We start from the raw sequence: 23,752 nt of genomic DNA, 5'->3' as shown, positions 1-23,752 counted from the left end.
CGACGCTTATTAAGCATGCAAGACTGCGGGGCTTATTAAGCATGCAAGACTGCGGGGCTTGTTTGACGCACATAATGGCAAAGATGCATGTGTATAAATCTCCTGGCATTTAACGGAACATTAAAGGTATATCTGGGATTTAACTTTTTTGTATTTTCTGGTTCAAAATGTTATGTATAATTGTGTTCCTTACCAAAGTAAGTTTAATGCTAACTTTATTTGCCAGTGCACAGTGGCTTTGAACCCTTTGACAAGCATTTGATTCATAAGGGGCTACCTTAACCTTTTGCACATGCCACCTCTGCATGCATTCCTCAACACTGGCCAAATACCAGAGAGGGCAATCAGGCTTTGAGGAAGTTAACCATCACCTCACCACAGTCGCATCACAATGGGAAATCTCAGTCTGAACCTAGCTCACACATTGAATGTTGCTAGTTGATATGCGGACACTTATATCATTCTTACTCTTTTAAATAAACTGCCAAAAGAGACGTACTGTGGCAAGAAAAAGGTATGTGAACCCTTTGGAATTACCTGGATTTCTGCAAAAATTGGTCATAACATTTGATCTGATCTTTATCTAAGTCACAACAATAGACAAACGCAGTCTGCTTAATCTAATAACACACAAACAATTATATGTTTTCATGTCTTTATTGAAAACACTGTATAAACATTCACCCTGCAGGGTGGAAAAAGTATGTGAACCCTTGGATTTAATAACTGGTTGACCCTCCTTTGGCAGCAATAACCTCAACTGAAGTTTTCTGTAGTTGCGGATCAGACCTGCAAAATGGTCAGGAGGAATTTTGGACCATTCCTCTTTACAAAACTATTTCAGATCAGCAATATTCTTGGGATGACTGGTGTGAACCGTTCTTTTGAGGTCATGCCACAGCATCTCGATTTTGGAGTAGTCATTAGCCTAGGGGTTCACATACTTTTTCCAACCCACACTGTGAATGTTTTAAACTATGTATTCAATATAGACAAGAAAATACAATAATTTGAGTTATTAGTTTAAGCAGACTGTGTTTGTCTGTGGTGACTTGGATGAAGATCAGATCAAATTTTTTGACCAATTCATGCAGAAATCCAGATAATTCCAAAGGGTTCACATACTTTCTTGCCACTGTATTCATGTATTACAGTCTCGTTGATTGAATCCTGCATGTAGTCAACTGCCCTGTGTTTATTCTGTCGTGTGATGACTGGTTCACTCAGGGCCAAATCCCAACTTGTGAAGCTCACGCCTTACTCTAACTTAGTTTTGTGTATAGCACCCATTGATTTCAGTGGGGGAGATTTATGCAAAAGTTTTGAGTGGAATGTGCGTAGCGCCAAGTTAGTATCCGGCCCTCGGTCACTATTGCAGTTTCCTGCTTCGCCTTTTTTATTCATCTCTGCTTTGTTTCCTTTCCTTTCTCGTGCCGCTTTGCATGATACCTGGTCACGCCCCCACACACAATTAACCCCCGCCCCCACCCATTCCACCCAAACTTGCAACGACCCACCCCACCCTCACTCCCTTTCCCTTCCATCACCACCACAACTCCCTGAGCAGACGGCAGCTTCTGACCGGAGGGGAGCATGGGAAGTGCAGCCCAGTCGGACAAACTCCTCCTACATGGCCTCCCACCTGGCATCGGACAGGCACGGGGGCTCAGTGCAGGTACACTACTACAACTCCACGTTGACCCATCAGTCCGTTGTCCACTTCCCCCTCCGTCCCCTGTTTCCTCACATGGTGTGCCGGGGTCCACCACAAGTATGTCCATGGCATACGTTACACATCAGTGGCATACTTGAGTCTGGAGGTGTTTGTGACAGAGTTAGAGGTTTGGTGTGTGTGCTCACACATCTTTTGTCCTACAGCTGATAGCCCTTGGTCTTCTTTCCCTGTGTGTTTGGAAAGACAAGCTTCGAAACAGGTCACGACTGGTTATGTCAAACTAATCTGGAGGCGAAAGAAACAAACACCTGTTCAGGTGAGGTGCTGGCTAGCGGAGTAGAACACCTGTTTAGGAGAGGTGCTGGCTAGCGGAGTAGAACACCTGTTTAGGAGAGGTGCTGGCTAGCGGAGTAGAACACCTGTTTAGGAGAGGTGCTGGCTAGCGGAGTAGAACACCTGTTTAGGAGAGGTGCTGGCTAGCGGAGTAGAACACCTGTTTAGGAGAGGTGCTGGCTAGCGGAGTAGAACACCTGTTTAGGAGAGGTGCTGGCTAGCGGAGTAGAACACCTGTTTAGGAGAGGTGCTGGCTAGCGGAGTAGAACACCTGTTTAGGAGAGGTGCTGGCTAGCGGAGTAGAACACCTGTTTAGGAGAGGTGCTGGCTAGCGGAGTAGAACACCTGTTTAGGAGAGGTGCTGGCTAGCGGAGTAGAACACCTGTTTAGGAGAGGTGCTGGCTAGCGGAGTAGAACACCTGTTTAGGAGAGGTGCTGGCTAGCGGAGTAGAACACCTGTTTAGGAGAGGTGCTGGCTAGCGGAGTAGAACACCTGTTTAGGAGAGGTGCTGGCTGGCGGAGTAGAACACCTGTTTAGGAGAGGTGCTGGCTGGCGGAGTAGAACACCTGTTTAGGAGAGGTGCTGGCTGGCGGAGTAGAACACCTGTTTAGGAGAGGTGCTGGCTGGCGGAGTAGAACACCTGTTTAGGAGAGGTGCTGGCTGGCGGAGTAGAACACCTGTTTAGGAGAGGTGCTGGCTAGCGGAGTAGAACACCTGTTTAGGAGAGGTGCTGGCTAGCGGAGTAGAACACCTGTTTATTAGGTGAGGTGCTGGCTGGCTGGCGGAGCAGAACACCTGTTTATTAGGTGAGGTGCTGGCTGGCTGGCGGAGCAGAACACCTGTTTATTAGGTGAGGTGCTGGCTGGCTGGCTGGCTGGCGGAGCAGAACACCTGTTTATTAGGTGAGGTGCTGGCTGGCTGGCTGGCGGAGCAGAACACCTGTTTATTAGGTGAGGTGCTGGCTGGCTGGCTGGCGGAGCAGAACACCTGTTTATTAGGTGAGGTGCTGGCTGGCTGGCTGGCGGAGCAGAACACCTGTTTATTAGGTGAGGTGCTGGCTGGCTGGCTGGCGGAGCAGAACACCTGTTTATTAGGTGAGGTGCTGGCTGGCTGGCTGGCGGAGCAGAACACCTGTTTATTAGGTGAGGTGCTGGCTGGCTGGCTGGCGGAGCAGAACACCTGTTTATTAGGTGAGGTGCTGGCTGGCTGGCTGGCGGAGCAGAACACCTGTTTATTAGGTGAGGTGCTGGCTGGCTGGCGGAGCAGAACACCTGTTTATTAGGTGAGGTGCTGCCTGGCTGGCTGGCGGAGCAGAACACCTGTTTATTAGGTGAGGTGCTGCCTGGCTGGCTGGCGGAGCAGAACACCTGTTTATTAGGAGAGGTGCTGGCTGGCTGGCGGAGCAGAACACCTGTTTATTAGGAGAGGTGCTGGCTGGCTGGCGGAGCAGAACACCTGTTTATTAGGTGAGGTGCTGGCTGGCTGGCGGAGCAGAACACCTGTTTATTAGGTGAGGTGCTGCCTGGCTGGCTGGCGGAGCAGAACACCTGTTTATTAGGAGAGGTGCTGGCTGGCTGGCGGAGTAGAACACCTGTTTATTAGGCGAGGTGCTGGCTGGCGGAGTAGAACACCTGTTTATTAGGCGAGGTGCTGGCTGGCGGAGTAGAACACCTGTTTATTAGGTGAGGTGCTGGCTGGCGGAGTAGAACACCTGTTTATTAGGCGAGGTGCCTGGCTGGCGGAGTAGAACACCTGTTTATTAGGCGAGGTGCCTGGCTGGCGGAGTAGAACACCTGTTTATTAGGCGAGGTGCCTGGCTGGCGGAGTAGAACACCTGTTTATTAGGCGAGGTGCTGCCTGGCTGGCCGAGTAGAACACCTGTTTATTAGGCGAGGTGCTGGCTGGCTGGCGGAGTAGAACACCTGTTTATTAAGTGAGGTGCTGGCTAGCGGAGTAGAACACCTGTTTATTAGGTGAGGTGCTGGCTGGCTGGCGGAGTAGAACACCTGTTTATTAGGTGAGGTGCTGGCTGGCTGGCGGAGTAGAACACCTGTTTATTAGGTGAGGTGCTGGCTGGCGGAGTAGAACACCTGTTTATTAGGTGAGGTGCTGGCTGGCGGAGTAGAACACCTGTTTATTAGGTGAGGTGCTGGCTGGCTGGCGGAGTAGAACACCTGTTTATTAGGTGAGGTGCTGTCTAGCGGAGTAGAACACCTGTTTATTAGGTGAGGTGCTGGCTGGCTGGCGGAGTAGAACACCTGTTTATTAGGTGAGGTGCTGGCTGGCTAGCGGAGTAGAACACCTGTTTATTAGGTGAGGTGCTGGCTGGCGGAGTAGAACACCTGTTTATTAGGTGAGGTGCTGGCTGGCTGGCGGAGTAGAACACCTGTTTATTAGGTGAGGTGCTGGCTAGCGGAGTAGAACACCTGTTTATTAGTTGAGGTGCTGGCTGGCTGGCGGAGTAGAACACTTTAAAAAGATGAGGAGAGCCACACTCTAGGAGCTCAGATGAAATGACTAAATTCCCTAATAACCATGACAAACTGACATTATACAACCAGATTGATCCTTGTTGTGTTTGGTGCTGTGATAGGAATGCAGGTTGAGTTGACTTGGTTTAGCAATGCATGTTTTTGATTAAATAAATCCTAAATTTACATTTAAGTCATTTAGCTGACGCTCTTATCCAGAGCGACTTACAAATTGGAAAGTTCATACATATTCATCCTGGTCCCCCCGTGGGGAATGAACCCACAACCCTGGCGTTGCAAGCGCCATGCTCTACCAACTGAGCCACACGGGACCAAATCTTCATCAAATAATTCCCCTGCATTTTAGGGCTTCAGTATAGTGTGATTTAATGGCTGGTGTAATACATTTATGCCGCACATTTTACTCACACCTCTTGATAAATATTCGCAGAGGTTAATTTAAGATTGAAAAGTATATATATTTCTTTAAAATGTGAGACGCTAAAACTGCTTGACAAAGCTTGATAATATTTCAATAAATACGATTTTGATGCAGAACACAATAGATGATATTACTTGCAGTATACATCGTGTGTGTGTGTGTGTGTGTGCGTCATGGACTGGCACTGTTTTTGAGCGGTGAAGTTGTGGAAACGGTCATTGACTCCACCTGACTCAAACCTCTCTCCGTGTGCCACAGGTGGTCAGTTCAACCAATGGGGAGCTGAATGCCGATGACCCTCTGGCAACCCACTCCAACGCACCAATCACAGTCCAGGCTGAGGTGGAGGTGGTGGATGAGGCCAAGTATGTATCAGCTCACCCCTCATCTCTCTCTCTCCTACTCCCTCTGCTTCACCTCTCCTCCTCCATCTCTCTCTCTCTCTCTCTCCCCTACTCCCTCTGCTTCACCTCTCCTCCTCCATCTCTCTCTCTCTCTCCCCTACTCCCTCTGCTTCACCTCTCCTCCTCATCTCTCTCTCTCTCCTACTCCCTCTGCTTTACCTCTCCTCCTCATCTCTCTCTCTCTCCTACTCCCTCTGCTTTACCTCTCCTCCTCATCTCTCTCTCTCTCCTACTCCCTCTGCTTCACCTCTCCTCCTCCTCCTCATCTCTCTCTCTCTCTCCTACTCCCTCTGCTTTACCTCTCTCCTTACACTGTCCCCTCTGTGTGTGTTGCTTCCTGGTTGTGTACTTTCTAAGCCTGTGTCCTGCGTGTCCCTATTACAATCCTTTGTCTTGGTAAGGTTGGGACTGCTCCTTTATTCCCCCCCCCCCCCCCAGATATCCTCTCACTTCTCATAAGCTCAGTGCAGCAAGAGAAGAACAAATTAAAACTCATAGAATGCAATGAGCATATCAAAACTCAGTGCATATCATGTAATATCTCTAGGATTACCCAAAATTAGATGGACCTACTGACATTTTTGGTGAATGAAATACCTGTAACATACACAGCATAGTGAATGACAACATTGAGTGTTTTGTCCTTCGATATAATCTAATCCACCAGTGTCTGTTGTCCCCCAGCCTGGTTCCCCTCTAGGTTTCTTCCTAGGTTCCTGCCTTTCTAGGGATTTTTTCCTAGCCACCGTGCGTCTGCATTGCTTGCTCTTTGGCATTGCTGACATAAAGGGCGTTAGAAAATATGTTTGAAATTGTTAGGTGATTGGTTTGTCTCCCACTTGTTCATTCATATACCCTTTTGATATGTTTTCCGCTGGCCCTTTGATTTTCCCGTCATCAATAGACTTCCTCTTTGATATGATCCCACTGCATTGAAAGCCAGGGCCCCAGAAGACAGTTCAATTAATGTGACAACAGGGTTTCCATAGCAATGAGGCGTAAAGCTCTATTTTTCTCTTGTTGTTTCTCTCCTTCCCTCCCTCACTCTCTGGTAATCCTTTCTACATCCGTTCCGAAAGGATTTTGGAAGTCTTGCTTGTGGTAATGAGCGTCCGTGATACAGTATGTTGAAGTAGAGTGAGGTTATACATCAGTTGAATAGTGTCCTTAGAACTAAACAGGTGTAGTTAGCTCTAGAACCTAAGAGTCGGAGCCATTGAGTCTTCAACCTTTTGAACCCTGCCCCCTGTGTCCACTTGTGTATGTTGTGTGTGTGGCATGGTCTGTCCCATCGACTGCTGTATTAATCTGTCTTTTCTCTCTACACTCTTTCTTCTCTGTAGCTGCGTGAAAATGCTCAACCTGTGGTGAGTCCCTCTCTCCTAGTCCATACCATACCCATGGGACAGGACAGGGAGTGGACCAGCCTAGGCTGCTAGTGTAGTTGACTAGTACACACTGTGAAGGGACCCTGCTCTTATACTGTGAAAAACAGATTAAAAAGAGTGATCCATATGTCCACTACTGATATAGGCCAGTGGGTTATAAAAATCATTTTCATGCAAATCTATGGGTTAGGTAATATCTAATGATATCATTCTTTAAATAAAACTGTGCTTTTCATACATTGACTTTAATATAGGCTATTGAGTTCTTTCTGTAAAAAAAGTATATATACACTGCTCAAAAAAATAAAGGGAACACTTAAACAACACAATGTAACTCCAAGTCAATCACACTTCTGTGAAATCAAACTGTCCACTTAGGAAGCAACACTGATTGACAATAAATTTCACATGCTGTTGTGCAAATGGAATAGACAAAAGGTGGAAATTATAGGCAATTAGCAAGACACCCCCAAAAAAGGAGTGATTCTGCAGGTGGTGACCACAGACCACTTCTCAGTTCCTATGCTTCCTGGCTGATGTTTTGGTCACTTTTGAATGCTGGCGGTGCTCTCACTCTAGTGGTAGCATGAGACGGAGTCTACAACCCACACAAGTGGCTCAGGTAGTGCAGTTCATCCAGGATGGCACATCAATGCGAGCTGTGGCAAAAAGGTTTGCTGTGTCTGTCAGCGTAGTGTCCAGAGCATGGAGGCGCTACCAGGAGACAGGCCAGTACATCAGGAGACGTGGAGGAGGCCGTAGGAGGGCAACAACCCAGCCTTTGTGCAAGGAGGTGCACTGCCAGCGCCCTGCAAAATGACCTCCAGCAGGCCACAAATGTGCATGTGTCTGCTCAAACGGTCAGAAACAGACTCCATGAGGGTGGTATGAGGGCCCGACGTCCACAGGTGGGGGTTGTGCTTACAGCCCAACACCGTGCAGGACGTTTGGCATTTGCCAGAGAACACCAAGATTGGCAAATTCGCCACTGGCGCCCTGTGCTCTTCACAGATGAAAGCAGGTTCACACTGAGCACATGAGCACATGTGACAGACGTGACAGAGTCTGGAGACGCCGTGGAGAACGTTCTGCTGCCTGCAACATCCTCCAGCATGACCGGTTTGGCGATGGGTCAGTCATGGTGTGGGGCCGCACAGCCCTCCATGTGCTTGCCAGAGGTAGCCTGACTGCCATTAGGTACCGAGATGAGATCCTCAGACCCCTTGTGAGACCATATGCTGACACATGCACATTTGTGGCCTGCTGGAGGTCATTTTGCAGGGCTCTGGCAGTGCACCTCCTTGCACAAAGGCGGAGGTAGCGGTCCTGCTGCTGGGTTGTTGCCCTCCTACGGCCTCCTCCACGTCTCCTGATGTACTGGCCTGTCTCCTGGTAGCGCCTCCATGCTCTGGACACTACGCTGACAGACACAGCAAACCTTTTTGCCACAGCTCGCATTGATGTGCCATCCTGGATGAACTGCACTACCTGAGCCACTTGTGTGGGTTGTAGACTCCGTCTCATGCTACCACTAGAGTGAGAGCACCGCCAGCATTCAAAAGTGACCAAAACATCAGCCAGGAAGCATAGGAACTGAGAAGTGGTCTGTGGTCACCACCTGCAGAATCACTCCTTTTTTGGGGGTGTCTTGCTAATTGCCTATAATTTCCACCTTTTGTCTATTCCATTTGCACAACAGCATGTGAAATTTATTGTCAATCAGTGTTGCTTCCTAAGTGGACAGTTTGATTTCACAGAAGTGTGATTGACTTGGAGTTACATTGTGTTGTTTAAGTGTTCCCTTTATTTTTTTGAGCAGTGTATTTGGAAATGCTGTCAATTCCTTGTTTTCTGTTATGGAGGCAGCCTTAAATATTTACTAAAACCTACTAGCTAGCAGGGCACCTTTTTTAATATTTACTAAAACCTACTAGTTAGCAGGGCACCTTAAATATTTACTAAAACCTACTAGCTAGCAGGGCACCTTAAATATTTACTAAAACCTACTAGCTAGCAGGGCACCTTAAATATTTAATAAAACCTACTAGCTAGCAGGGCACCTTAAATATTTAATAAAACCTACTAGCTAGCAGGGCAACTTGTTTAATATTTACTAAAACCTACTAGCTAGCAGGGCACCTTAAATATTTAATAAAACCTACTAGCTAGCAGGGCAACTTGTTTAATATTTACTAAAACCTACTAGTTAGCAGGGCACCTTTTAATATCTACTAAAACCTACTAGCTAGCAGGGCACCTTAAATATTTACTAAAACCTACTAGCTAGCAGGGCACCTTAAATATTTAATAAAACCTACTAGCTAGCATGGCAACTTGTTTAATATTTACTAAAACCTACTAGCTAGCAGGACACCTTTTTTAATATTTACTAAAACCTACTAGCTAGCAGGGCAACTTGTTTAATATTTACTAAAACCTAGTAGCTAGCAGGGCACCTTAAATATTTACTAAAACCTACTAGCTAGCAGGGCACCTTTTTTAATATTTACTAAAACCTACTAGCTAGCAGGGCACCTTAAATATTTACTAAAACCTACTAGCTAGCAGGGCACCTTTTTTAATATTTACTAAAACCTACTAGCTAGCAGGGCACCTTACATATTTACTAAAACCTACTAGCTAGCAGGGCACCTTAAATATTTAATAAAACCTACTAGCTAGCATGGCAACTTGTTTAATATTTACTAAAACCTACTAGCTAGCAGGACACCTTTTTTAATATTTACTAAAACCTACTAGCTAGCAGGGCAACTTGTTTAATATTTACTAAAACCTAGTAGCTAGCAGGGCACCTTAAATATTTACTAAAACCTACTAGCTAGCAGGGCACCTTTTTTAATATTTACTAAAACCTACTAGCTAGCAGGGCACCTTAAATATTTACTAAAACCTACTAGCTAGCAGGGCACCTTTTTTAATATTTACTAAAACCTACTAGCTAGCAGGGCACCTTACATATTTACTAAAACCTACTAGCTAGCAGGGCAACTTGTTTAATATTTACTAAAACCTAGTAGCTAGCAGGGCACCTTAAATATTTACTAAAACCTACTGGCTAGCAGGGCACCTTAAATATTTACTAAAACCTACTAGCTAGCAGGGCACCTTAAATATTTAATAAAACCTACTAGCTAGCAGGGCACCTTAAATATTTAATAAAACCTACTAGCTAGCAGGGCACCTTAAATATTTACTAAAACCTACTAGCTAGCAGGGCACCTTAAATATTTACTAAAACCTACTAGCTAGCAGGGCACCTTAAATATTTACTAAAACCTACTAGCTAGCAGGGCACCTTAAATATTTACTAAAATCTACTGACAGGGCACCTGAGAATAGCAAATGACTTCCTTAGGGTTCATCTCAAAGCTGTGCCTTTTAAAAAGACATCCTTGTATTTTCTTTGTAGCCAGTCACTGTGTTGTTTGTAGAGCAGTGGCTGACCTATGGCCACTCGCTGCATGCTGTAATAATCATCTCATTAGGCTCACTCTGTCCTGTGCTCTGTGTCTCCACCACTGTTGTTAATCACACCACTGTACTAAACACACTTGTCCTTTTACCTCAGATGCCCTCTGTAGGTTCTTCTTAGAACTGTTTTGACTCCACTCTGTCAGGGATCTTGGTATAATGTGTTTTTCTTCTACCATCGCCGTAGTTCTTATTTATTCTAATGCCCCGAGTCAGTCTCTTCATGTTGATTCTACTCCTAGAGGTGTTCTGATGTTGGTTAGAAGGAACGGATCTAACAAATTAACATCTCATGGCATCCATTTACTCATCTATGTTCTTGTAACCTGGCTTCAGGTCAGTTCCTCTGTCTAGCGATGCCATTTCCAGTGTTCCATTCAGGCAAGGCTAGTCAGAAGACAGCACATACAGGCATGGCAAGGCTAGTCAGAAGACGGCACATACAGGCATGGGACCTGGCTATTGTTGCTAACCCTTGAGGCCAGTATAATCTGTGTACACTGATGGTCATTGGCTGCCTTTACACAGGTAGCCCAATTCTGATCTTTTGCCACTAATTGGTCTTTTGACCAATCAGATCAGATATTTTGCCAATAAATGGGCAAAAGATCAGAATTGGGCTGCCTGTGTAAACACAGCTAGTGTGTAACACATTTCTCCTCTTGTCCTCTAGATGTTGAAATGAAATTACTTCTCACTTTAACAGTTTACCAGGGTGGTGTTCATTCGGGCACGTTTTAAAACAAAATTTTGGACAAGTTTAGGTTAGACCCATCACTGCTTTAGTCTGTTTTCTTCCGTTTGGTGCCTAATGGACATGACCCAGTCATTGTATCCGGTTTTGGCTTGCCTCTAACCAGTCTCTCTCCCCATCTAAAGGTGCTGTTGCTTCTTCAAAAGAAAACGGAAGAAGAACACCCCGCGACACAAATGATCAGCAGCACGCCTAGATCGCTCAAAGTCTTGCTCGATAAGGTTCTTAATCGAGAAAATCAATGAAGTCCCATTCAGACCAACGAAGAAGACCACGGGAGAGTGATGAGAGGCGATGTGCGCGCACACACACATACACACAAACACAAACAAGTGTGGCTGTTTGTCGATGGGAATTCCTTTTTGAATTGAGTCGTTTTTCCTCCACGATGCTTGGGAATATTTGGCGGGCCCCGTTGTTGCCGGGATTGGGATCTTGGCTTTTGCAATTAGTTTAAGCTTGATTGATGAGCTGGACAATGGAAACACAACAGACTGTCTGTCAGCCTCCTGCTCTTTCATAAACACACACTGAATGTATGGGCGGGAAGTTAAATGTCTATGTGAGAATTTAGTAGATGGGACAAGTCCTGGGAGAGGAAAGCTTGTTGGCTACTGACTGACTACATGTAAATAATGGACCAATATCAGTTGGAACTGATACACTTCTATAAACGCTTTGGACTTCAGCGTAACAATGTCCACATGGTAGCAACCGAGTGGGCTTTCCTTCACACTGCACGCTAAGGAGAGAAGAGAGGGAGGTGGTGGCTTGAGTGTCGTCTTTACTGCTACTGTCCAATGCCTTAAACAAACCAGCACCCCACAGAGCCAGGAGAGGGTGACACAAGAGGCCAGGCTCTCCATACTGAGAGGATATCTATGGTCCCTGCTTAATGTAATGACATAACATACCACCCAATGTGGAGTTCAGTTCCCCACTGGTGGTACAGTATCTGTAGAATAGGTGGTTCAGAAATAATGTCGACTAGGGGCAACACTTAAGGTTAATTTGGATGTTTGTCAGTGAACCGTCATGTAAATTTTAGTGCCATGTCAGCTTTGTGCGTTCAGTCTCTATCTGCAATGTTCATAACGGTGCAACACACTGTGTAAGCCCCTGGTCTCTTACAATGATCTCATGTTCTGTGTCTTTGGGGGAATGCTCTTTCACATTTTCTGCCCCTCTGTTTCCAGTGTATTTTCCCTGTGCTGCAAAGCATCATCTGTGAGACCATTAATGATGATTGATCCCAAATGCCAAGTCCCAAATGGAAAACATGGGATTGCCTCAAAATGATATTAAGAAGTAGTACCTGGTGAAAATCTGTCTATATGGTGTTTTTTTCAATATCCCTTTGTTTTTCCTTGCAAGTGTCATGGAGGATTGCCTTGAACCAACAAACTGGACGTCGACAATGTCACCATGCCTATCCTCTTCACAGCATTAATTCAATAGGAGTGACTTTTGGGTTTTATGTAATTATGTAGATTTTTTGTTAAATATATAGCTAATGTGAATTTCAAATGTGAGCAAATGTATTTTTCTCTTTCAAATAGCCATGAAGTATGAGAAACGGACAGAGGGACAAAAAGCTAGACTTTTGACTGCACTACATTTGTTGACCCACTGTTATTGACCTAAGACCTTGCTTTCCCCGTACTGTATTGATGGATGTGCTCAATATACTTAATTGTAGCTTGGCCTTGTGTGCTAGTTCTGTTCTAACAATACACTTAAACAATTCTGGCTTTAACCCCCCCCCCCCCCCTCCTTGTTTAACCCCAGTGCCATGACGTATGTAAACCCACACAGGCATACACACCCTAGACATTAATGTATGATGTGATGTCGCCTCCTGGTGGGGTGTTGGATACTGATGTCCTGGTGACCATGGTTGTGTTCAGTAGGGCACACTGTTGCCAAACGTTTTGCAACTGTACTCAATAAACTGTTATTGTACAAGGTCAGGTAGTACCTCCTCCGTTTTGGAAACTTTTTTTCTCCCTGCTGAACATGACCCAGGTTGGTCGTCCCATATGGAGGCACAATGCCTGAGGGGACGCCAACCGGCTCAACAGACCTCTATGAGCAGGCATGCTTGTATGTACATAATGATATTGTATATTTTTATGTTTTCTTTTTTCCCACCATTGTGACTTGAACTAGTTCCTCTGGGGTCTAAGTTATTGTGTTGAGAGTACCTGAATATGATACATCTATTGGACTTCTGTTGTCTTTTACATTTTAGAGGTCAGTACGACTGGTGAGGAAAAGGTGTTTTTGAATGACGGGTATTCCTCATAGTGCCTCTTGAATGGGTGTTTTGAGGGAGGGATTTGGCATTGCTGTCCAGCTTGCCTCTGTTGGATGTCTCTGGGTTCGTGGTTTAGCCTAGGGTTGGATTGGCAGTCTGTTGTTCAGGGACATCAGTCGCTGCTGCACAACAGGGTCAGGGGTTCATGTCAAGCATGTCAGCAGAATGGCTCCACCTGCTGGGTGTATGAAGGCTTTTCTGTCAGGACTTCAATCCAGTGTTGCTCAGTCTTCTCGGGGTGGGGTGTTGTAGCCCAGCGATAACACCTCAGTCAGCCAATCACTAACTCTGTGAATATTGGAGTCATTGTGTGTTAGTGCAGGGCTGGAACAATAATGTGCATCCTCTGGCTGTCTCCTGAGGATGTTTTGAGAAGCACTACTTTTAATTGACCCACAGTAGACTAGCCATTACAGTTACATACCAGTTCACTTTGAAAGTGTAAGGTATTGTTGAATCAAGTGAGACAGACATCCAGAGAATGGCCTTGAATGGTCCCTTCTGTTCCTAATGCCATCCTATGGACTACTATCCTCCGCCGTCACCTGTGCCAGGAAAGTTTCAACTAGAACTCTGATGGAATTCCACCTCGTGTCCCACTGCCCTTTTTTTATTACATTTACATTTAAGTCATTTAGCAGACGCTCTTATCCAGAGCGACTTACAAATTGGAAAGTTCATACATATTCATCCTGGTCCCCCCATGGGAATTGAACTCTGGTCCCCCCGTGGGAATTGAACCCACAACCCTGGCGTTGCAAGCGCCATGCTCTACCAACTGAGCCACACGGGACCACGTGTGGCTCAGTTGGTTGTTTCACCCACCTACAGGTGTTTCACCCACCTGTAATGTTGAAAGAGAACTTTGCGATTTAAAGTCTATATTGTGTTCTTAAGGTGGTTGAGAGTAATACCATAATTATTGAACCACTTGTCAATTACTAATTGTTTTAATTAACTTTCACTCCTCAACCGTACATTTCCATTTCAGTGGACCGTTTTATTTTGGAGTGGAACGTCACTTGTATACTTTGATGTATCTGTATCCTACTGTTAACAGGGGTCTTAATGCAGGTGTTGTATCACTGTTGAAATTCATTTCCTTCCTGCAATTTTGGCTTTACAGCTGATCAACATGAATACTACAAATTGATATGTGCATTCTAGTTTCCTCAAGCCTTTCCACGGCCTGTCTAGAATGAGGGATATTTGCTATAGTGTGTATTTGCATGGCTTATCTGGAGCAGATGTCTGCCTGTTTTAATGGCAAGGCTTCCTGGGGTGGATGTATGAAGCTAAGCCACCTGTACAAAGTTATTCTCTCTGGCCATAATGGAGCTCTACAAAGTCCTCCCATTGGCTTGATAAGTCCTACCCAGAGCACATTCCAATTTCAGGTGTCATTGCTTATACAGTACTACACCTTGCCTGTCAGTCAGACCTCATTGCTTTCAATTGACTTGTGTCTTGTGTTAATCACCATTTTATTTCCTGCATGTCCAAATGGCATGTAAATCCTTATAGCAGCGTAGAGGAGAATGAATGGAAAGAGATGGCGAGTCTTTTTTGGGGGGAGGGGGGTTCTCTGGCACTTTCTTCCTGTCGTTGTACTGTAGAGTTGTCTTGGGTTGGTTGTATAATATGCCTGGGAGAGAAGTTGGGTGTGACACATGACTGCAATGTTTTAATTCTTTTAAGTTTTACAGAGTTCACCATTATATATTTTTTTGTTTTTGTCAGTTGGATTCTGTTAAAGAATATAAAGATTTTTTTCTTTCAAACTGTGGAAAGTAGAATTGTACAGTACCACAAGTTTATCCCCCTACTCTTGCTCTGGCAATTATTTTCAAAGCTATGATTTAAGAAATGAATCCTACAACTGTATTATGAATATTGTGATGAAATATGAATGTTACTTCAAATCTATTTGAATGGTTTACCCTAGTTAAGGGCTTCATGAATGAAGGACCCATCTTTTGATTTCTTTCTTTTTATTATAATTAAATTTTTAAGTACAGAAAGATAAATGACCAGATTTTTTATCTGAAAGGCCTATTTTCCTAGGGATTCATGTGAGACGTGTCACATGTATCCTTACAAATTCACTTTTTATTCCCTCCACGCTTTAAAGGGGAAACACAAGTTTGCACCCTTTTTTTTGGTAAAAATAAAAAAAAAAATCTCTTAACCTTTTCTTGTGAGTATGGGTCTGTTTTTATTCCCGTACAGTGTCACATTACATTATAATGAGCCATCTTAGAATTGCTGAGAAAGCATGTCACCCATAGAAAATGATATTTTTATGGTCACATCTTCTCAGGTCACGTTCAACCTATGGAAGAATCTCAATTGGGTATCCTTACATCCTCTCGTCTCCTCTAAAACCTATTGGATGAGAGCGGGCCAGAGTTCATCCCCTCCGACTTTCTTCAATGGGGTTTGAGGAGGCGAGGAGAGAGGACTCACAATTGATCTCCCTGTGACTTTTCCCTGCTAGGTTGCAGCTGCACTGCTTCAGTTTTCAAGGTTTCGTGGGCCGTACCCTTGATCATACATTACTACTAAACTGTATAATTTAATACAATACATTTTTGCAAAAGTTCCTGCAATGTCATGCTATGTAGGCCTAAACGTGAGGAAACAACCTTATGTGATTCACGTAATAAGTGTTGACAAAACGTTGAACATAATGTATAGCCAGCCTACTTCTTCCACACCAGTAAGAATACCTTGTTACACTTAGTGAATCTTAAATCAAATTTGTTTTAATGTAATTTAACCCAGGCAAGTCGGTTAAGAACAAATGATTATTTTACAATGACGTCCTACCGCTGCCAAATCCTCCCCTAACCCGGACGACGCTGTGCCAATCGTGCGCCGCCCTATGGGACTGGCGTTAACGGCCGGTTGTGATACTGTCCGGAATCGAAACAGGGTCTTGTAGTAGCACCTCTAGCACTGAGATGCTAGAGGTGCCACTCGGGAGCCTATTGTACTACGAAGTGGACTGGATCAGTACCTTTTGTATAAAATTCAATGCACCAAATGTTTTTAGTGTGTCAAAGGTAGACAACCAGTAGCGGGCAGTGTTGCAAAGCTACAAAAACAAATGTCTGCAGCATTTTCTTCCTGCTTCGTAGATAAACTTCCGGTCACAACTTCCCCAGTTCTTTTCCGCCAGCCCAAGCCAACATGGTGGGTATTTTACCAAATTGAATACATCACAATCTGTTCAATCCTTGCCTTTTATCAGTTCCAGACACGTCTACAAGCATATCAACTATTAATTCAAATACGACACATTTTCACAGATATTTATTTGTGATTTGTTGCATTTTATTTACCAGTTTATTGTATCGTTTCCCTAGCTATGTTGTGAATGTAGCAAGCTAGCTTGCCGGTAGCTAGCACAAGATCTTGTCACTGGTCTGCTATCGAGCGGACCACTATATCAACTAGCTGGCTAGTTGTGTTTACGGGTCGTGTAGTACGTAGTTCAGCTGTTCCTCGCGTCTGGTAAGAATGAGTTAGCCGGATATAGCTAAGATTGTTTAGCTAGAAATGCTATTAGTTAACTAGCTGCTTAGCTAGCTATCTTGCCATCCAGACCAGTGTAGTTAACTAAAGTTATTTTATGTCAATGGTCTTGTGGTGGTCTGCTAGCCAGCCAGGAATTAATGTTGGTTGATGTCAAATTCAGTTACTTGTCACTCAAGGAGTTCTAGCTCTCTGCTGTCAAGAAGAAACAGTTGGCACTATGCATCTAGCTAACTAGCTATGCATATTCTGTTGAATATTGTTCCTGTAGTGCTTTGTGCGGCTAGTTTGCATTAAGCTACACGTTGTCAGAGGTTGAAACAATTCCAAGTGAACATGAATAATTGCAGTGATATTGCTTAGTAATTACAGATATGTGAGAGAATGTTGGCAATTTAGAGGTATTGTCTAAAGAAACTGGTGAGATTCTGCCGTTGACAAGCTGATTGTCTTCCCAACAGGGACGAGTCAGGACCAAGACGGTAAAAAAGGCCGCCAGGGTCATCATTGAGAAGTACTACACCCGGCTGGGCAGTGACTTCCACGTCAACAAGAGGGTGTGTGAGGAGATAGCCATCATCCCCAGCAAGAAGCTGCGCAACAAGATTTCTGGGTGAGTGAATGCACCAATACAAGCTTGGGTCACTTTCAGGCCTCAGACCACCCAATACCTCTGTCACATGATCGTGCTGACCCAAATCATACTGTGCTTGCTCAGATATTTTCTTAACACATTGTAGTTTCCAGCATGGTTCCAGCGTCTGTGGCGTATCCATAACCAGGCCAGTGCAGTACGGCTACGCTCAGTACTTTTAGAAGGGTGCAAGTCTGACCAAATGAAGGTTTACTATTTTGTTGCTTCAAGGAGCTTGTGTTGCTGAACCACGGCAGGCTTCTTAGCTCCACGTCCAACATTCCTGTCTGTTAAATCAGGGGCTTTTTTTGCTTTGTCTTACAGACAGAATAATGTAAAGAAAGGGTAAGCTCCTATTCTTGGTTCAGTTGGTTGGAGCTGGAGCGTGACGCTGGCAATGTCAAGGTTGTGGATTCAGTTCCTGCATGGATATCTTAAACATAATATACTCGTTGTGAACTACTTTGAAGAACTCTTTGTAATAGATGTGTTGTGTTCCTGTACATTTGTTCACATTGGTTGTTCAGCGGTTTAAGGTGTTAAAAGTATAGTCCTATTATTTAAAGGACTAGTATTGGCTCAATAGTTGAACACTTGTGCTCAGTTCATTCTCAATGACCGTTGACCTCTAGTCTCCATGTCAAAGTCGGAGATATTTGGCCTGACTGTAGACCAGTGGTGTTTCAATATTGGGCTTGTTGCACATTTAATAATTGTCTGATCCCAATGTAGGTTATTTGCTTCCTGAGCCATCATGCAGAAATTGGCTTTTTTCTTGTTGAAAATATACAAGTAGGTAAAATTCTGATTATCTGAGTGTTTGTGGCATTGTTTTGTTTGTTTTCTCAAATTTATTTCTCAAATAAATTGACCCAGCCTGCTTCAGGGGTGAGAGGTTGTCTGGACAACATGAGGCCCTGTGCCTCATTCCTCATCTGCTTGAGAACTGTCCCTGTGCTGTAGGTGTAGACCTAGTGGTTGTTGACCATAGTCAGTGATCTTTGCCACGTACCAATAAAAGGGATTGGAAAGAGACGCTCAAATTGTAGTGTCGATCGGTGCCCACTTGGGCAAGCCAATTCTGATCTTTTTGCCACTAATTGGTCTTTTTCACATCCGATCATTTTCAAAGCTGATTGATACAATGTCAGTAAACCACTGCAACGCCTCCCTGTCTAATCAAACATCATGAAACATGTTCAGGTTGTTTTACGGACTCGGTCTTAGTTATGTCACTCGTCAAACTATGATTAAGGGATTATTAGAGTCAGATGTTGTATTGTTTTCAAGGCCAGGAGTTAAGCTGTGTTGTCGTCTTAGGTCTCTTTATGTAGTGTTGTCGTGATGTGTGTTTTGTCCTATATTTTTATTTTTAATCCTAGCCCCCATCCCTTTGTTTTTTGGTAGACCGTCATTGTAAATAAGAATTTGTTCTTAACTGACTTGCATTGTTAAATAAAAAACATGCTTAAATCTATGCGCTGGTTTACTGACCTCCGTCTACTCTATACTGTTCTGTGTACAGTACACCCTCAAGTGCTTATCTCTGTCATTGTTGGACATAAATCACCAGAGTGATTTTTTTATTTAGGAAATCTTTTCCCACGCATAAATAGAGTCAAATATGAGCCCAAATCTCACTGTATTGTCTGTGTAAAATGCCCCTTTTATATGGTCCATATTCTCCCATGTGTGTCCCCTCCCTAGGTATGTGACCCATCTGATGAAGCGTATCCAGAGGGGCCCCGTCAGAGGCATCTCCATCAAGCTGCAGGAGGAGGAGAGGGAGAGGAGGGACAACTATGTCCCAGAGGTCAGTGGGGTTCCTCGGTGGTTTACCTCTGAGCCGTGCATTTAGATTTCTGCGTTAAGATGCATTGACAACATTCTATGGTAGCCACGTTAGCCTCTGCTTTAATAATATTACATGAGGGATGTTTAAACAATACTATCTTACAATGTCTACAATTAAGAGCAGTTGGCCCAACTCTCTGAATATATGGCTCAGATTTACCTTGCAGTTTGGTCCTTCATCTTGCTTCAGAACTTGAGAAATGTCCTTGCTGATTGTGATGATATCTATAAGGTTGTAATTTGGTGCCTACCTGTATCGAAAGTGGCTGTGGCATGGTTGTTGCCAGGTCATTGATAATGCAGGAAGATGGAACTGACAGATTTTCCCTGTGTTTGTTGGGCCGTCTATCCCTCTCAAACCCTGTATCTTTCAGACACTCGTGCTCGGGTCTATCTTGAGAACACTGGCTCCTGATAGGTTCCTATGAGATCCACTGTAAAGCTGATGGTCTTTGTGTCTGTAGGTGTCTGCTCTGGACCAGGAGATCATTGAGGTGGATCCCGACACCAAGGAGATGCTGAAGCTGTTGGTATGTTCAAAACCTTCCCTCTCAGATCTCACTGCCTAAACGAGATGTGTGGTTTGAGTACTCTAACTTCATCCAGCAATGATGTAGCCTCCTATCTCACACTGGGCATAACTTAACAGAGCAGAATGTAAACACGCTGACCTAAAAACTACTTTTTCTGAATTTTCTGTTGTAGCTGAGTTAACACCACTACAAGATCGTCTGTGGCCAATAGAAATGCATCTATCAGATTATTATTCACACTGTAGTTTTGATGTGAGCTACTTTAGTTAAGCACTGTTTCTCTGATAGTGTCTAATATTGCTCTGTATTACTGTAGCTCAACTTCTTCTGCTGCCAAGTAATTGGTAGCTTTCCCAATACTAAGTAGAGCACTGGAAAGCTTTCCCGTCTTTGCTGTGCACAGTCAGTGTTACCTTCCTATGATGGACCTCAGAATGTAATGCTCATTAGAGCTAGGTGAGGAATTGTTTGACTAAATCTGAAATCTTTCCTCTGTTAGGACTTCGGCAACCTGTCGAACCTGCAGGTCACCCAGCCTACCGTTGGAATGAACTTCAAAACACCCAGGGGAGTTTAGACACGTTTCATATCTCTGTCAATAAAGAGAAGTGGAAAGGAAGCATTGTAGCGGTCTCTTTTGCAAGGTCACAATATCTTACTAAGGCTGGGATTCAATCAGAACAAATGTTAGCCACAAGGGAGGTCTGCTATTGCTGGTTCAGTTGGTAGAGCATGGTGCATGCCAGGGTTGTGGGTTTGATTCCCACACAGGACTAGTATGAAAAGGGAAAACAAATTATTATGCTCAGGATAAGTGTCTGTTAAATGACTCATAATGGAAGAATTGTGTTGGAGCCGTCAAATCATTGAGCAGCTGCTCTTGCAATCGTCACGCTTCGCCCCACTGTCGTAAAGTTCAGAACGAGAAAGTGTAGGATACATAGAAGTAATTACTCACATTGAAAATTAGGATTCATGGGATCTCTGTTAATTCGACTCCGTACGGTGTAATGCCAGGAGCCGCTTGTGGATTTGACAGCTCTAAAGCAGTTCCACTTCCGACACCGCCAAAACAACCGCTATGTGGATGTCGGCTAAAGCGGATCTGATTGAATACAGCCCTAGGGGTCAGGATGCAATCCGATTGTGGGTAACAGACGGAGCTTTTACAGGCAATTTCCAATTGAACTATGCAGCGTTTACCGTGGTTACATTACCTAAAAGCTGCAATGTCTATTACCTGTGATCGGATTGAATCCCAGGCTTAAACAATCACACTACCTGCCTAAGGGTGTTTTCACACTGGGTCCCTTTCAGACAATTTGTGAACTCTGCCTGTTCCCTTAATTTTTTTTGTCCAGTGGAACTCAGACCTCTCAAAAGTTAACCGAACTGAGACCATCTCGAGTTCGGTTTGCTTTTTTAGGGCAATGTGAACACAAAGCTCACCAGGTTGGCTTGTCAGTGGGTGGTGTGGGAATAGACTACTACAACACTGCTTCCCCTCACACTCAGAATTGTTGGCCAAAATGGTTTGAATATTTGATCTATTGGCTGAGAGCTACAAGCTGATTAGATTGTGGGGTTTGAATAGTGTGAGAAGACAACATATTTGGTGAGAATCAGAACAGGCTACAAAATCAATTCTAGCTCTTAAAGGGGCAGTAGCCTAGATTGAAAATTGTATACCCAAATTACAGCATCTGCAGTTATTCTATTTATTGTTGCCAATGTTAATAGTATCTTCTGATTGGAATCTATTAGCATGCAACATATAAGTAGGTTTATATATAGCTGTCCGATAACACGTTCTGATGGAATGACTTGACCTGCACTTTGTAAAAACCACGAGTGGATGTTCCTTTCTAAACATAGCAGTGTGAATGCAAAGAGGACTGCCCTAAAAAAAAAAAATTGAACTGGCAAAAGAGTAGAGTCCTAATTCAATGTCAAGGGCAGTGTGAATACAGAGAACAGCTATTTTCCCCCAAAAAAATCCCCCTCAAGAGTTCACTTTAAAAGAACTGATCTCAGTCCTCTGAAGAGGACTGTGAAAACACCGTCAGAGGATCCATCTCATTATCTAGAAGAGGATGGGCCTTCAGACTTAATCCACATTGTTACAGCCTGAATTAAATTAAGTTTCCCCTCACCCATCTACACACTAATAATGACAGTGAAAACGTTTTCAGAAATATATTCACACCCCTTTACTATGACACTCCAAATTGAGCATCCAATTTCCTTTGATCATAGTTGAGCTGTTTCTACAACTTGATTGGATTCCACCTGTAGCCAATGCAATTGTTTTGACATGGTTTAGAAAGTAACACCTGTCTGTACAGTATAAGGTCCCACAGTTGACAGCGCATGTCAGAGCAGAAACTACAGTGAAGTCCAAGTCCCTAGATCTGAGAGAATTGTGATTAGTCATATCTGGGGAAAGGTATAAAACAATTTCTGTTGTTGAAAGTTTCCAAGAGCAGTGTTCTCCATAATTGGGAAATTGAAGAAAAAAAATAGAACTACTCGGACTGCCTAGCCGTCCAACCAAACTGAGCAACCGGGCAAGGAGGATCTTTGTCAGTGAGGTAACCAACAACCCAATGACAACACTACAGAGTTCCTTGGCTGAGATGGGAGAACAAGTCTACAGCACTTGCCCAATCTGGGCTTGATGGGAGAGTGACCAGACAAGTCACTCCTGAGAAAAAGGCACATGACCACACGCTTGGTTTGCAAAAAGGCACATGAAAGACAGCTCATAAGGCAAAAGACTGGTCTGAGACTAGCAATGTAACACTTAGGCCTCAATGCAAAGCTCTTGTGTAGTAGTCATGGATACCAAGTGATGCCAGGCTTCCCCGAAAATTTACAAATAAAAATAAAATGTAACTTTGCTCTTTTTCATCATTTTCCTTCAATTCACAAGAGGCTGAATATCTCACAGGAGAAAGCATCAGAGCGAGAGAAGAAGTGCCACGCGATCAGATAGCTGGCCTAAAGGAAGAGACAAACGAGTCTGACATTGTTGCCACCTATAACATTGAAGGCAAGGGAAGCCAGCGAGGATCTGGCCTCACTTGACAATTATTATTTTTTTGCCAATCAGCATGGAGCTAAAGTGAGCGAGCTCAACTATGAATGGTCCTAGGGCATCAAAAAAAAGTCATGGAAAACCATCTTGGATATGGCGTCACTCGTCAAATCCCATTGAGAGCATACGTCACTGACAGAACTTGAATTTTGCATCTCGTTGTGTTGTTTAGATTACATTTCCATGTCTGAACTTCTCTGCAATCCAGTCCCTGACTACTAAACAAGACGCCACGCTCTCCAAAGTGTCCATCATTAAACTTGACAATGCTATTTTCATCATTTGTAATGTATAGCGACATAACTGACATGCTCCAAATTAGACCCGTTTTACCAGGAAAGTACAGGATTTAAGCAACAAATACTCAAAGGCTTTTCTAATTATTTGAGGGTATTTTAATGAAACACCTGATGCATCTGTTGATCGTTTTCCTCCTAGAACGAGTCAAAGCCTTAAATAGCAATATCATCACTACATTATGCAAGGATCTCTGTTGATGCCTGGCGTTATTTCAATCCAGATGCTAAGGGTTATACCTGGACCAACAAAACTGTCAGGTAAATCTAGAATGGATTTATTCCTCATTTCCCCCATTTTGTTACAATTTGTTATAGATGTAGATAATCAGTTGGCTCCCCTTTCTGATCACCACTTAATTCTCCTGAATTTACAAGCTACTAAAAAATCAAAAGGTACTCCAGGATATTGGAAATTAAACTCACTTCTCAAAGATCAAATCGTTAGCCAAAGATATTTTTTCAAGAAAAGACTTGGGTCATGGAAGTAGATGGGAATTTTTCAGATATATAGTCAAGAGTTT

At 43.9% G+C, this 23,752-nt stretch overlaps 2 protein-coding genes and 1 non-coding gene across 6 annotated transcripts in view; all 3 read left to right on the top strand.

Moving 5' to 3' along the window:
• LOC129834860 (casein kinase I) overlaps positions 1-15,470 on the top strand; it is a 42,202-nt gene extending 26,732 nt beyond the window's left edge. Inside the window, exons 11-14 of one of the 4 annotated variants that reach the window (XM_055900192.1) lie at positions 1,568-1,675; positions 5,181-5,287; positions 6,670-6,693; positions 11,086-15,470. In XM_055900192.1, coding sequence (XP_055756167.1) covers positions 1,568-1,675; positions 5,181-5,287; positions 6,670-6,693; positions 11,086-11,140 — 294 coding nt within the window. In that variant the 3' untranslated portion in view covers positions 11,141-15,470. The remainder of the gene's footprint in view (positions 1-1,567; positions 1,676-5,180; positions 5,288-6,669; positions 6,694-11,085) is intronic. The other 3 variants (XM_055900194.1, XM_055900193.1, XM_055900195.1) reach the window with 3 other exon arrangements.
• A 931-nt stretch (positions 15,471-16,401) lies between these two features.
• On the top strand, positions 16,402-20,454 carry LOC129834862 (40S ribosomal protein S17-like). The gene is made up of 5 exons (XM_055900196.1): positions 16,402-16,472; positions 17,276-17,427; positions 19,156-19,261; positions 19,767-19,832; positions 20,335-20,454. The coding sequence occupies exons 1-5, from the start codon at positions 16,470-16,472 to the stop codon at positions 20,410-20,412; spliced, it is 405 nt and encodes a 134-aa protein (XP_055756171.1). The 5' UTR covers positions 16,402-16,469; the 3' UTR covers positions 20,413-20,454.
• LOC129834990 (small nucleolar RNA SNORA71) lies at positions 19,552-19,679 on the top strand. The gene has a single exon (XR_008756345.1). It is a non-coding gene; the product is annotated as a small nucleolar RNA SNORA71 (small nucleolar RNA).
• Positions 20,455-23,752: the final 3,298 nt, after the last annotated feature.

This window comes from Salvelinus fontinalis, chromosome 35 (assembly GCF_029448725.1).
Source record: "Salvelinus fontinalis isolate EN_2023a chromosome 35, ASM2944872v1, whole genome shotgun sequence".
NCBI classification, from domain to species: domain Eukaryota; kingdom Metazoa; phylum Chordata; class Actinopteri; order Salmoniformes; family Salmonidae; genus Salvelinus; species Salvelinus fontinalis.
This window is presented reverse-complemented; position numbering and strand designations above follow the sequence as displayed.